Genomic DNA, 13808 nt, shown 5'->3' on the forward strand with positions numbered 1-13808 from the left:
GCAATTCGTGTTTATTTAAAACACCAATAATAAAAATATGTTTCAAATGATTCTTAACTTTTCAAGGAATAATAAATGTTAAAAACTGAGAAGTGGTGATTCTTCTTTCAGATTTTCTCTAAAATTAAAATGAAATATGTGACTTTAGCCAACCATTTTAAATTAATCTCTGACTCTTGGTAGGGAGTGGAGAAAGAAGTAATCATGATTGTAGTCTTTTCTGATTTCCACAATAAATCCCGTTTATGGTGTGACTCATAAGCTTGTTATTGTCATAGGGAAATAGAAAGGCCAGTCCCTGAAGCATATAATTATTTTCCCAGGTTGAAATCAGCCCGAGATGTTGTATCCAGAACTGGGCACTCATTGGCTCTGGGTTGCTTGCATCGTTATGTTGGTGGTATCGGCTCAGGACAACATCTGAAAACCAGTGTCAGCATTTTATTGGCTTTAGCACAAGATGGAACATCCTCGGAAGTCCAGGTATAATGCTGATTTTGTTTTTATTTATGACATTTTTATGACATTTTTAAATAATATTTTTAGGACTGTCATTTGTTTTATAAAATAGTAATGATTCTTATAATTTGTTTGGAAAAATGTTACTAGGGTCTTTGTTTTATGAGTTCAATTTGTAAAACTGTAGAACAGGAATTTGTATTTTAACCTAGTCTTAAATCTGTCTTATTCTGGGAATTTAACCCATTCACATATATTTCTCAAAATATAGTTTCTTTTTATTAATTTACTATCTTTTGAACTTGTTTCCTCTTTTTTTGCATTTCCTTACATTTGCTAAGTTTTTGTTGTTGTTGTTGTTGTTGTTGTTGTTGTTGTTGTTGTTGTTGTTTTTGAGAGAGAGCAAGAGCAGGGGAAGGGCAGGGAGAGAGGGAGACACAGAATCCAAAGCAGGCTCCAGGCTCCAAGCTGTCAGCACAGAGCCCAACGCAGGGCTCGAACCCACAAACTGAGATCATGACCTGAAGTCAGACGCTTAACCAAATGAGCCACCCAGGCACTCCACATTTGCTGAGTTGATCAAGTTTGTTTTAATGGCTATCCTGTCTCTCTTCCCACTCAGACACCAGTCCAAGTCTGGGTTTTTTGGTTGAATTTTCAAGTGTTCTCCTGGAATTTTTGTTTGTTTATGCTCGAACATTTTATATACGAATAAATACAACCACAACGAAAAGCAAGAGCTTCACATGTCTGAAAACATACTACACTAAGGATTTGCCACCATGCACTGATGCACCTAAAAATATTAAGAGTATATGACTATAGTAGCATTCAGCTTGCCAGCTTCATACTGGGACTGTAAGTTGGGAGAAGAAACAATTCAGTTGCCATTACTACATACCATTAGTTTGTTGATAAATTAGTTCCTTCACAGTTAGACAAGAAGCAGTAAATTCAGCAGAGGCTTCCAGTCTACAGGCTTAGTTTGCCTTTGACTTCTTGGTAAAAGTTTCCAGCTGTGTAAAGCCCAAAATTCCCAAAAAGTTTAGAAACAAAAGTTAAGTAAGCTTATTACTTGTTAGGCGCTACACTTTTTTTTAAAAAAAAATTCTGTTTTCACAGTAGACTGCGAGATGAACTGCGAGATCATGACCTGAGCTGAAATCAAGAGGTGGAGGCTTAACCAGCTGAGCCATCCAGGCACCCCTACATGATTCTTTTTATATGAGAGGACATTTTACTATAATTTGTATCAATTGCATTCCCTCAGCACTACTGTATGTCTGCACAAGAAGACTACAGTAGATATTCTTAAGTTTTCCCTAATTTGTCTTCTGTTTTAAGAATCCTAACTCAAGGAGCATCTGCGTAGTTCAGTCAGTTAAATGTCCCAACTTTTGATTTTAGCTCAGGTCATAATCTTACAGTTCACAGGATTGAGCCCTGTGTTGGCCTCTGCACTGCACGGATCCTGCTTGAGACTCTCTCTCTCTCTCTCTCTCTCTCTCTCTCTCTCTCTCTCTCTGCCCCTACCCCATTTGCATGTGCACGCTCTCAAAACAAATAAATAAACTTTTAAAAAAGTAAGATGTTAGTAGTTACTAAAATTTAAGTTAAAAAAATCAGCTCAGTATACTGTAATTATTCCTTACAACTAAATGAAATTATATTTCATTCCAGACATGGTCTCTTCATTCACTTGCTCTTATAGTGGATTCTAGTGGCCCAATGTATCGTGGATACGTGGAGCCAACATTATCTCTAGTTCTTACCTTGCTGTTGACTGTTCCACCTTCACATACAGAAGTTCATCAATGTTTGGGTAGATGTTTGGGTGCCATAATAACTACGGTTGGCCCTGAGCTACAAGGTGAGTGAATTCATCTTAAATGAAAGGAACTGCACTTTGCTGTCTTTCAGTTTCCTGCATGTCACTATCATGTTGCTAAATGAAAACTTATAATAATAATAATAATAATTACTATGTACTGAATGCTTGTTATTTACCAAAGACCTATGACTCTTCTTTTTACATATGGTATTTAATCTAATGCGTACACCATACCTATAACTGACTGTTATTTGAAGTTTTGAGCAGAGACAGCCTTTCCAAATTATATTTTACCTGGATCCCCATGAAGACAAGATGAAAGTGGAGTCCCTGTGTCCCGGAGTGCCATCCACTTGTCTTCATGGACTTTTGCTTCACTGTTTTCTTTGAACTCTAAAGCTCAGGATCAAAGTTTGAAAACCCACTGCAATAAAGGGGATAATATTATGTAATTTCTCTGTGAGGAAGCAAACTCAGAGAAGATAGGTATGATCCTAAGGCCCGCATTCTAACCACACAATTCCACCGACATAACTTTACTAAAGGTTGAATGAAACATACAAGGCAGAAAATTACTGTGAATTTATCCTGAATGTACCAGCCATTTTCAAAATTTTCACTTTTTTCCCATCATTCAGTAAATGCTTTAAGTGGGTGAAGATGTTTATACACATTATCTCATTTAACTTTGACAACATCCTGAGATAGGTATATCACTCCATTCTATAGATGGAACTCTAAGGCTGGGAGAGGTTAAGAACTTTTCCAAGTTTTGTATAGCCAGCAAGTGGTTGGAGCCAGAGGTGAAGCCCAGATCAGTTTCCTTTGCATGCATTCTTAACCACTCTGCTGTCTGTGTTGCCTCCATCCAGACAGATATTTTAAAAAAAGAAGCCGTGGGGCGCCTGGGTGGCTCAGTCGGTTAAGCGGCCGACTTCGGCTCAGGTCATGATCTCGCGGTCCGTTGAGCCCCGCGTCGGGCTCTGTGCTGACGGCTCAGAGCCTGGAGCCTGTTTCAGATACTGTGTCTCCCTCTCTCTGACCCTCCCTCGTTCATGCCTTGTCTCTCTCTGTCTCAAAAATAAATAAACGTTAAAAAAAAAAAATAAAAAAAAAAATAAAAAAAAAAAAAAAAGAAGCCGAAATAAAAAGATCTTCATGAAGAATGCTAGAAAGTGGAAAATACGTGATTTAAACATGTCTTTTTTCTTGGACTCAGTGTCCTCTTTGAGAAAGTTGATAATTCTTTCTTTCAGTGTTATCATAAGGATATACACAGGATAAATATACAACTTTGATTAAACATAGGTGTTTACCAAATGCTTTCTAATGCAGTGATAAGGAGGCAATGTGTATTTCAAATTAGAAGTGACCCTATGATTTCCTTATGTCTATAAAATTATTTTTTATTTTACATTGGCAAAAGTTTGAAATCACTTATATTAGGCAATTAAGCCATTTTTTTTAAGGTTTATTCATTTTTTTTTTTTTTTTAAGAGACAGAGACAGAGATGGGGCGCCTGGGTGGCTCAGTCGGTTGGGCGTCCAACTTCGGCTCAGGTCATGATCTCGAGGTCCGTGAGTTCAAGCCCCACGTCGGGCCCTGGGCTGATGGCTCAGAGCCTGGAGCCTGCTTCCGATTCTGTGTCTCCCTCTCTCTCTGCCCCTCCCCCGTTCATGCTCTGTCTCTCTCTGTCTCAAAATAAATAAAACGTTAAAAAAAAAAAGAGAGACAGAGCACGAGTGGGGGAGGGGTAGAGAGAGAGGGAGACACAGAATCCGAAACAGGCTCCAGGTTCTGAGCTGTCAGCACAGAGCCCGATGTGGGGCTTGAACCATGAACTGTGAGATCATGACCTGAGCTGAAGTTGGACGCTCAACCAGCTGAGCCACCCAGGCGCCCCGGCAATTAAGCCATTTTTATACAGATAGTATATAATACTACAATTATTTTTCCTATCTCTGTAAAAATTTCCATTAATCTTCTTAGGAAAATACAATTTAAAGTTATTAAATACTGTCGTGATAATAATGGTTGAACAGAGAAACAGAATGAGGAATTTTCTGTCTCTTTCAAATAAAACAATGATGGATTTAAAAGACAACATAGTTTCCTAGGGAGTATATGTAAACCTAGCTAAACCTGGAGGGATATATTGTTGTCATCGATAGACAATCATGTTTTGAAATCATTTCTATGGACTTCGTAGACTTTTTGTCTTCAAAACTGTCTGTACAGTAATCAGAAAGAGAGGTTATTTAGAAGACAGTTATTTTCTAGGAATATTTTTGGTAATACTAATAATTGTGTTTTGCATTTTCTTGTATTTTTCGATTAGGGAACGGAGCAACAATTTCCACCATTCGTTCTTCTTGTTTGGTGGGTTGTGCCATAACCCAGGACCATTCAGATTCCCTTGTTCAGGCTGCTGCCATTTCTTGCCTTCAGCAGCTTCACATGTTTGCACCACGACATGTCAACCTATCTAGTCTTGTTCCTAGCCTGTGTGTAAGTATAAAGCTGCTTCGTTTATATATTTATTTATTTAATATTTTCAAAGTTTATTTATTTTGAGAGGGACAGAGACAGCACAAGCGGCTGGTGGGGGGAGGGGGTGCGGTTGGCAGAGAGAGAGAGAGACAGAGAGACAGAGAGAATCCCAAGCAGGCTGTCAGCACCAAGCCAAACGTGGAGCTCGAAATCCCAAACCGTGAGATCATGACCTGAGCCGAAACCAAGAGTCAGATGCTCAACTGAATGAGCCACCCAGGCACCCCTCATTCATGGATTTATTTAGAGAGCCCCAGATTTGTTTCCCAAAAGATTAAACTAGACCCAAAACAAAAAATGGAAGTTTCCTAGATTGTGAATCTTAGAGATTCAGCTTCAGTAGTCATTTTATGACTGTTCGTTTTATTTACTGGTTTCCTTTTTCACCTTTTAAGAAATATTTTGATGAGCTGTTTATGTCTTGGCTAAGGATGTATCATATTTTTAGCTTTTCCCATTCAGAATTTTGTCTCCTGAAGTTTGATTGATAACTTCTGAGGGGCAATTGCTGTCATCACAGTCATTAATCTGTTCACTTAATAAATACTTATTGAGAAACTGCCATATGTCATGTACTATGCAAAGTACTGGGAATACATTTTATAGATGAGACAAGATGAAGTTTCTGTCATATAAAATTTATGGTTTACAAGGGAACATGGCCAATAATAATTTACCAATATGACAATTGCTAGAAAGGGCTATAGGAAAACATGTAACAGGGAGCCTGTCAGAATCCAGGCATTCAGAAAAGATTTCCCTGAAAAAATGATATTCAAGGTGTGATAAATAAGAGTTAGTTTGAGAGAAAGCATGGTATTGGTATAGACAGCATTTATTTTTAGGGAGAGAGAAAAATGTGAAAGGCCCCAAGATGGGAAGGAGTGTGATACATTCAAGAAACTGTTTAGTCAGTGTGGTTAGGCTGAGAGAGAAGGGGTGGATAGGGCCCAGGCACAGGATGAAGCTGGACAGTTAGCCAGGTGAGAGATCATGCAGACTTTCTAGATGTAGTAAAACTTTGGACTTTTTTGGCTTTGAGAATTACGGTGGGGCGCCTGGTGGCTCAGTTGGTTAAGCGTCCAACTTCAGCTCCAGTCATGATCTCATGGTCCATGAGTTCCAGCCCCATGTCAAGCTCCGTGCTGATAGCTCGGAGCCTGGAGCCTGCTCTGAATTCTGTGTCTCCCTCTCTGTCTGCCACTTCCCCACTCACACTCTGTCCCCCTTTCAAAAATAAGTAAACGTTAAAAAAATTTTTTTTAAAAAGAGAGAGAAATACGGTGGTCTAGGAGAGAGATGGTAATGACTTGCTCCCTATTAGTAGCAATGAGAATGCAGAAAAATAAATGGATTTGAGTGATGTTTAAGAGAAAGAATCAGTGCAGTTCGTTGATTAATGGGCTGTAAGGAAAAAGGAGAAGGATATAATCCAAGTTCCTGACTCGCACATAGTAATGTAATTTTCTGAGATTGGTAACACCAGAATAGGAGAAGGTTGGGAAAGGTGGATGTATGAATTCAGTTTTAGACATTTAGTTAGTTTCATGAGCTAGAGCTCAGAAAAGAGAAGTCTGGTTGGAAAGGTAAATTTGGGAGGCATAAGCATTTAGATGGGCATTAAATACAGAAGTAGATAAGATCACCAGGGAGAGTGCTGCATGAGGAACCCAGCATATAACATTTAGGGAAAGAAAAAGAATCAGGAAAAATATGAAGCAATCTGAGTGGTTAAAGGAAAAATAGAGTTTGTAGTGTTCACGGAAGCCAAGTGGATTAGAGGAGTGGGCTGCTATAACATATTGTTTAGAGATAAGAATGAGAGCTATAATGTGTCCTTTGACTTTTGTCACATGATGGCTTTAGCAAGAGCTCATCTTGCAGAGTGGTACCAGTGGAAGCCCAAATACATTGGGCTAATGGTGGGATATGAATAGAAACTTCTTTCCAGAAGTTCACTTTGTAGGAGAGGACTGAGGACAGTAGGTCAAGGGGGAGATGGACTTTTTCTCCTATGGTAGTGAGATGTGAGGGTTTAAATGCTGAGGGGATGGAACCAGTAGGGTGGGAGAGTTTAAGGTGTGGGACGGAGAGTGGAGAGATAATTAATCACCCAAGGTTTCTAATGGGATAAACTTCTCAGGGCACAAGGAAGAGAATCTCTCTCCCGGTACAGCATGAAGAAAGGGGGAGAGGATGAGTGTACATACAGATGAGTTTATGGATTTGGTGGCTTGAAGTTGGGGGGTTATCATCCAATGACTTTTACTTTCACGTAAAAGGGAAGATAAGTTTTATGAACAAAAGAGCAAAGAAGAGGGCCAGAAATTTGACAGGAGTGGGATGTGGGAGATTGAACTAACTGGAGACATAGGAGTTTCTGTGGTAGGACTAAGGCTTCAGCGGAGAATAGTGACCCTTTTGGCTCCAGTGTGTGATTTGTAATGGTAGCAGTTCAGCTTGTAGGATTTTTCTCCAAAACCTGTAATCAACTGAGCGCAGGCACTGAGCAGCCAGATAGATGCTTTGGTACGTTCATGGTTGGACTTTGGCCAAGTAGGTTCAGTTAAATGACAGCAGGATGAAAGAAATAAGGATACTAACAAGATAGTGCTGAGATTATGAGCTCTCATTTCAGTAAAGGAGGAAGGAAAAGACAGTATGAGGCTGATATACAAGGAGAAAGAAAGGCGCTACAGATGTAACCGTGGGAGGATATTGCTGAGAAAAAGGGAGGAGGTTACCCAGAATGAGGTGAAGGGACTGAAAGGCCAACATATTAGTTGTTAGATCTGATGTGGTATATTTAACGGACGCAATAAGGTTTGCTCTTGTTTCACCATAGACCAGGGGAATGTGAACCCGTCCTAGACCATCCCAGAATCTGAGAGTGCTGCAGGGCAGAAACCAGATGCACATGAAATGTGTACAAAAAACATCCGCAAAGAAAATAGTCGATTAATAGTTCATGTCTGATTGCATTCTGCAACAAGATACGTAGCATCCTGCCAAAAACCATGGTTTAATGCCTAAGCTCCGAGGGCATTGATGGCATCTCTTGAGCAAGGTGACTCTGTTACGTGATACAGCTTAGGTTACTGACAAACGTAGGTTACTGACAAAACACAGACATGTATTCTTTAGGTTGTCTGATTCCTCTCTCCATTTTTTTCTCCTTAAATATAATTATACTATGGCATTGACCTTATGAAATAGAGCACATTTAAGAGGATCTGGTAAAGTAATAACATGAGTTTCTTTATCTCAGTGGAGGTTATCAATAAGCCACAGGCTGTGCAATGAGCCTCAAAACTGATTCCCTTGGCAGAACACCAAGGGTTTTATTACAAGGTGTGTTGGAGCACTTTCCTGAACCTCTTCCAAGAGGCTAAGTAGTGAGATTTCAGGTAGTTGGTTGGAAGGAGGTGGCTTGGCAGGTAGCGATGAGAAAAGGGGCCATGCAAGGGGTTGTCTTGTTTCCACATTGCCAAAAGCCCCTGTGCTGTCTCCATACCAGGTCTTTCAACACTGAAAATTAGTCCACACGTGGGTTCATCCAAATTAGTGAAATCGGTTCAGATTTTTACAAATTTCGTGTTTATTCCTACTCAATCATTGCCATCAGAAATGGCAATATTATGTGATACCATGTGTAATACCTCACACAAATGAAATGTGATTTATTTTTTCAGCAAATGTATTGAGAGGTGAGTTTCACCATAGTAATCTTTAAGTGACATAAAAGTGTTAAAATTTGTGTGATGTTAGAACTATTCAAAATGTGTCTTTGAAAGAACAACCACCTCTCTGAAGCATTGTTATTTCCCTCTTGGCAAGCAACTGCTTTTCTACCAGGCGACCACAGTTACTCATTCTCCCGTCCTGACAGAAGTATTCCACACATAGGCATTGATGTCATCTGGGGTAGTTGTAGGAAATGTCAGTGAGAAAAAGACTTGAACTGAATGCCCAAGGTCATCAGTGTCAGAGCAGGGACGTCCAGTTGTCCAGGATGTATATGCGGTGGGTGCAACAAGAGATAGCAAGATGATGTAAAGTATAAAATAACAGGCATTTTTATAGAAAGGTGGAGGTCTACTGTAGGAGTAAGCAACACAATGTTCCTGAAGTTTGTGAAATATAAGACAAAAAAGTTTCTTTGGAAAACAATTAGGCATAATCTAAACTAGTTTAATATATGCATATGCTATGACCCAGAAACTTCACTCTTTTTTTTATAGGCTTTTTTTTTTTTTTTTTTTTTTTTTACATTTATTTATTTTGAGAGAAAGAGAGTGTGTGAGCGGGAAGGGGCAGAGAGAGAGGGGGAGAGAGTATACCAAGCAGACTCTGTGCTGTCTACGCAGAGCCTGATGCGGTCTCAATCTCAGGAACTGTGAGATCATGACCTGAGCTAAAATCAAGAGTAGGCCGCTTGGGGCACCTGGGTGGCTCAGTCAGTTGAGTGTCTGACTTCAGCTCAGGTCATGATCTCACGGTTCTTGAGTTCTAGCCCCATATTGGGCTTGCTGCTGTCAACACAGAGCCTGCTTCAGATCCTCTGTCCCTCTCTCTGCCCCTGCTCCACTCATGCATGCGTGTGCGCCCTCTTGCTCTGTCTCTCTCTCAAAAATAAACATTAAAAAAAAAAAAGAGTAGACACTTAACCAACTGAGCCATCCAGGTGCCCCCAGCAACTTCAGTCTTAAGTAAATAGCTGAAAGAAGTACATGCAGATGTGTGCCAAAATACATGTGCAGGAATGTTCATTGATTGGTTATTCAAAATAGCCCAAACCCAGAAATGACCTATATGTCTACCAGTGAGCAGTGGATAAATAGTGATATAATATTCAACAGAACACTACACAGCAATAAAAACAAACTGAAATGTAGTTACTTGGATGAATCTCACAGATAAATTTCTGAGAAGTCAGACATAAGAGCACATTACATGGTTCCATTTATATAAAGTTCAAGAGCAGGCTAAATGAAACTATAATGATGGAAGTCACTATAGATTCTCATTATCTCTAAGGAGCTAGGGAGGGACATTAGGAAGCCACATATTTTTAGCAAATATTTATTCAAACAAATATGTCTTTATTTTACCTGATTTACAGTGACTGTAAGACACCATCGATTGTAATTTGCATCTCTAATACTAGAGATGTTAAAATGGAAAAAAATATATATGCCTCAGAATCACTAAAATGGAGTATTAAAAGTACTTTGAAAACAAAAGTGTTCTATTTTTTTCTCTTCAGCTCTCCCAATCAACATTTGTTGAATGTATTTTCTTAGCTACAATTCTTTTTTTTTTAATATTAAAAAAAATTTTTTTACGTAAACTCTGTGCCCAACATGGGGCTTGAACTCACGACCCCAAGATAAAGAGTTGCATGGTGTATAGACTGAGCCAGCAAGGCACCCCTCTTAGCTACAATTCTATTTAGTTGCAACTAAATTAAATTTTTATGATGTTTTGTTTATATATATTTAATCATATGATTCTTACCACAATCATGTAAGATAGGGTGGGTATTGTCCCCAATGTACACATGAAAAGGCAGAAACTCTGAGAGACTAAGTGACTTGTTCTTCGCATCTCATGTGACCATGCTTAAGCTTTCTAATTAGAGGATATTTGAAAGTTCCAAAATGTCTTAATTTTAAGGAAATGGAGTGAATAAAACATTTTATTGAAAAAAATCTGTCAGGTTTTCTCTCCTCAGTTATATATATATATGTATATATATATATATATATTTTAAATACTTGGTATAAGTTTCACGGGCTATGAATTTTATGCAAATATATCTGGAATTAAAAATGCTATATTGGTAGTATAAAAATATACTATCTAGCATTGTGAAGGGGTGGTGTATTCCATATAATTATTCCCCCTTTCGCTATTTCTGGATGAGATTTTTTTTTCTAACATATATTACTTACATTTCTTATCTCCTTGCTTAAGAAGTAGCTCATGGGACCTAATTTAATATTTTCTTGGTGAATCAGCTTTATAGTAATAATAACTAATCTGTATTGAGTAAGTATGTCAATCATTGTTCTAAGCAAAATACTTGCATTAACTTATTTTATTTTCACTATATTCCTGCAAAGAATTACTCTCCACATTTTGCATATGGACAAACAAGGCACAGAGAGGTTAAGTAACTAGTCGAAGGTCACACACAAGTAAATGACAACCAAGATTCAAACCCAATCTAGCAATCAGAGCACAAGCAATCAGAGCACAAGCTCTTAATCATCATGTTATGCTGTGTCTTATACTTCATGTATTAAAGTGTGCTGCATTGATTCTTTCAATGTCTTTCAGGATCTTTTGAGATGAAAAACAATTCTTTTCCAAAAGGACCCATTTTGGAATTTTTTCCAGGTGTAAATATTGGCTTGATTTTTTTAATTTTAATAAACAACCCTTCTTTGCTTTCATTCCTTGCTAACTTTTCATTGACTGCATATAATCTTTATGCACTTAACAATTTTTAAATTTTTTTATGTTTATTTATTTTTGAGACAGAGGGAGACAGAGCGTGAGTGGGGGAGGGGCATAGAGAGAGGGAGACTCAGAATCTGAAACAGGCTCTGGGCTCTGAGCTGTCAGCACAGAGCCCAATGCGGGGCTCGAACCCACGAGCCATGAGATCATGACCTGAGCCGAAGTCGGATGCTTAACCGACTGAGCTACTCAGGCACCCCTGCAGTTAAAAATTTTGGATGACAACATTTAGTAGGACCATGTGTAAAACAAGATGTGCAAGAGATCCATCTGGATTTTTATGTAAGTATATTGTATGGTCTTTAGTGATCAGGTCTTGGGACAGTTATTTTGGCCACTAAAATATTCCTTATGTGCTTTATTGGTATTATTATTTTTCCAAAAGGCCATTTATTTGGCTATATATTTAACAACTGATGTTGTTCAATGAAGAGCCTCTTCCCAAGTAAAGTGTTAATATATATTCATTAGGTAAATGAGATCACAGTGTTTTTAAAAAAATTGTCTAATATGTCATGGTTTACAGGTTCACTTATGTAGTTCCCATTTGCTGCTTCGACGCGCAGCCGTGGCTTGTCTCCGGCAGCTCGCCCAAAGAGAAGCTGCGGAAGTCTGTGAATATGCCATGAGCCTAGCCAAAAATGCAGGCGACAAGGAGAACAGTGGTACTAGTAAGTTACTTTATCGGTCATTATTCTTTTTGTTTAAATACTTAACCATTTCACAGGAGTATTGCTCTTTAAGTAACATTTTTGCTTTCAAGGATAGTCATTCTTCCTGTCCTTTTAAATAAAATAAAACCATTGTCACTTAGAAAACACCTCCAGTGTAGTTTTTAGAAAGATTTTTTTAATGCTTATTTATTTATTTATAATTTTTTAATGTTTTTATTTATTTTTTAGAGAGAGAGAGCAAGTGGGAGAGGGGCAGAGAGAGAGAGAGGGAGACATAGAATCTGAAGCAGGCTCCAGGCTCCGAGCTGTCAGCGCAGAGGCTGATGCAGGGCTCGAACCCATAAGCCGTGAGATCATGACCTGAGCCAAAGTCAGACGCTCAACTGACTGAGCCACCCAGGCGCCCCATAAATGTTTATTGATTTTTTTGAGAGAGAGAGAGAGAGAAAGAGAGAGAGAGAGAGAGAGAGACAGCATGAGCAGGGGAGGGGCAGAGAGAGAAGAGAGAGAATCCCAAGCAGGCTCCACGCTCAGCACTGAGCCTGACATGGGGCTTGATCCCACAACTCTGAGATCATGACCGAGCTGAAATCAAGAATCAGATGCTTAACTGACAGAGCCACCCACACGCCCCAAAAAATTCCAGTATGGTTTTCTTGGTAATTTTACACTTTTACCTTTTTTAAGGTTTGGAGCTGAACAGCATTTAATATCAAGATACTTGTGCCATGCCTTGAGGATGATTTAGCTATATATAAAGGATAACTAACTCTAAGGATGATGCTCAGTATCACTGATAGACTTCTGGAAAGAGCAGTGATCTATTTGGGGGGTACCTGAAAGCTTTGGTCCCTTTGGAAAAGTGATGCAACTTTTCCTCAAGAAGGTAAAGCTAGAACGACCAATAAAACAAGAAATGTCAGTACATGTTTGGGTAGCAAAGGTAGATCTTTGCTTTCTTCAATTCTTTCTGTTTTTTGGGGGGTTTTATGTATAACTTGAATTTCATACTTGGTCTTCTAGTCCCTAGGGATTGGTTGCTTGGGAACTTTTTCAGAGCTTAATTGACAGATATTTCCCTATTGTGAGAGAAAAATTTTTACTTACAAGAGCTTTCAAATGCATAGAAGTTGCTTGGGTACTAAGAAGCAAGATACTAAAATATCTTCAATTTTGGCATAGTGTAGGAGCTCTATTAACAAATATACTGTATTGTAGAAATGTAAAAGAAGCTATACAATAAACATTATTGCTTTTAAGAGAGAAAACATAGAACCAAAAGTAATTACAGAATATTCCTGAATAAGATATAAAATTTTATTTTAATTTTTTTATTTTTATCTTTTTTAAAAATTGAGGAGTTTATTAGAGAAATATGAGAGGCAAAGACACCTCAAATGACAGAAAGAAAATTCTGAAAATGTCCCTTCAAGCCAAGTGGGGGCCTGGCCTTGACCTCCCCAAAAGGACAAGAAACTGGTGGGTTACCAACAACATTCTCTGGTGGCCACCTTGCCAGGGCATAAGTGTTCTCAGCCAGCACCGCTCCTCTCCACCCCCCGCCCCTCCAAAGGTGGAAAGGAGACAAAGACTGTTTATAGAACCAATGCAGAGGCAATGGGAGCTATAAGGAAAGTCTGAGAGAGAGAGAGAGAAAAGGAGGTGGGGAGGACCTTAACAAAGAGTCCCGGGCGTTTGGCTCTGCACACCTCAAATACATTGACAAACAGTTCTACAAAATGGTTACTTAAAAGGTAAAATGCCTGGG

At 38.8% G+C, this 13808-nt stretch overlaps 1 protein-coding gene across 1 annotated transcript in view; it reads left to right on the forward strand.

Annotated features, from left to right (window-relative positions):
- HEATR5B (HEAT repeat containing 5B) overlaps nucleotides 1-13808 on the forward strand; it is a 98355-nt gene that overhangs the window by 39028 nt on the left and 45519 nt on the right. Inside the window, exons 19-22 of the mRNA XM_007082423.3 lie at nucleotides 324-483; nucleotides 2140-2329; nucleotides 4630-4799; nucleotides 11893-12037. Coding sequence (XP_007082485.1) covers nucleotides 324-483; nucleotides 2140-2329; nucleotides 4630-4799; nucleotides 11893-12037 — 665 coding nt within the window. The remainder of the gene's footprint in view (nucleotides 1-323; nucleotides 484-2139; nucleotides 2330-4629; nucleotides 4800-11892; nucleotides 12038-13808) is intronic.

The sequence above is a fragment of the Panthera tigris genome, chromosome A3 (assembly GCF_018350195.1).
Source record: "Panthera tigris isolate Pti1 chromosome A3, P.tigris_Pti1_mat1.1, whole genome shotgun sequence".
Taxonomy (NCBI): Eukaryota; Metazoa; Chordata; class Mammalia; order Carnivora; family Felidae; genus Panthera; species Panthera tigris.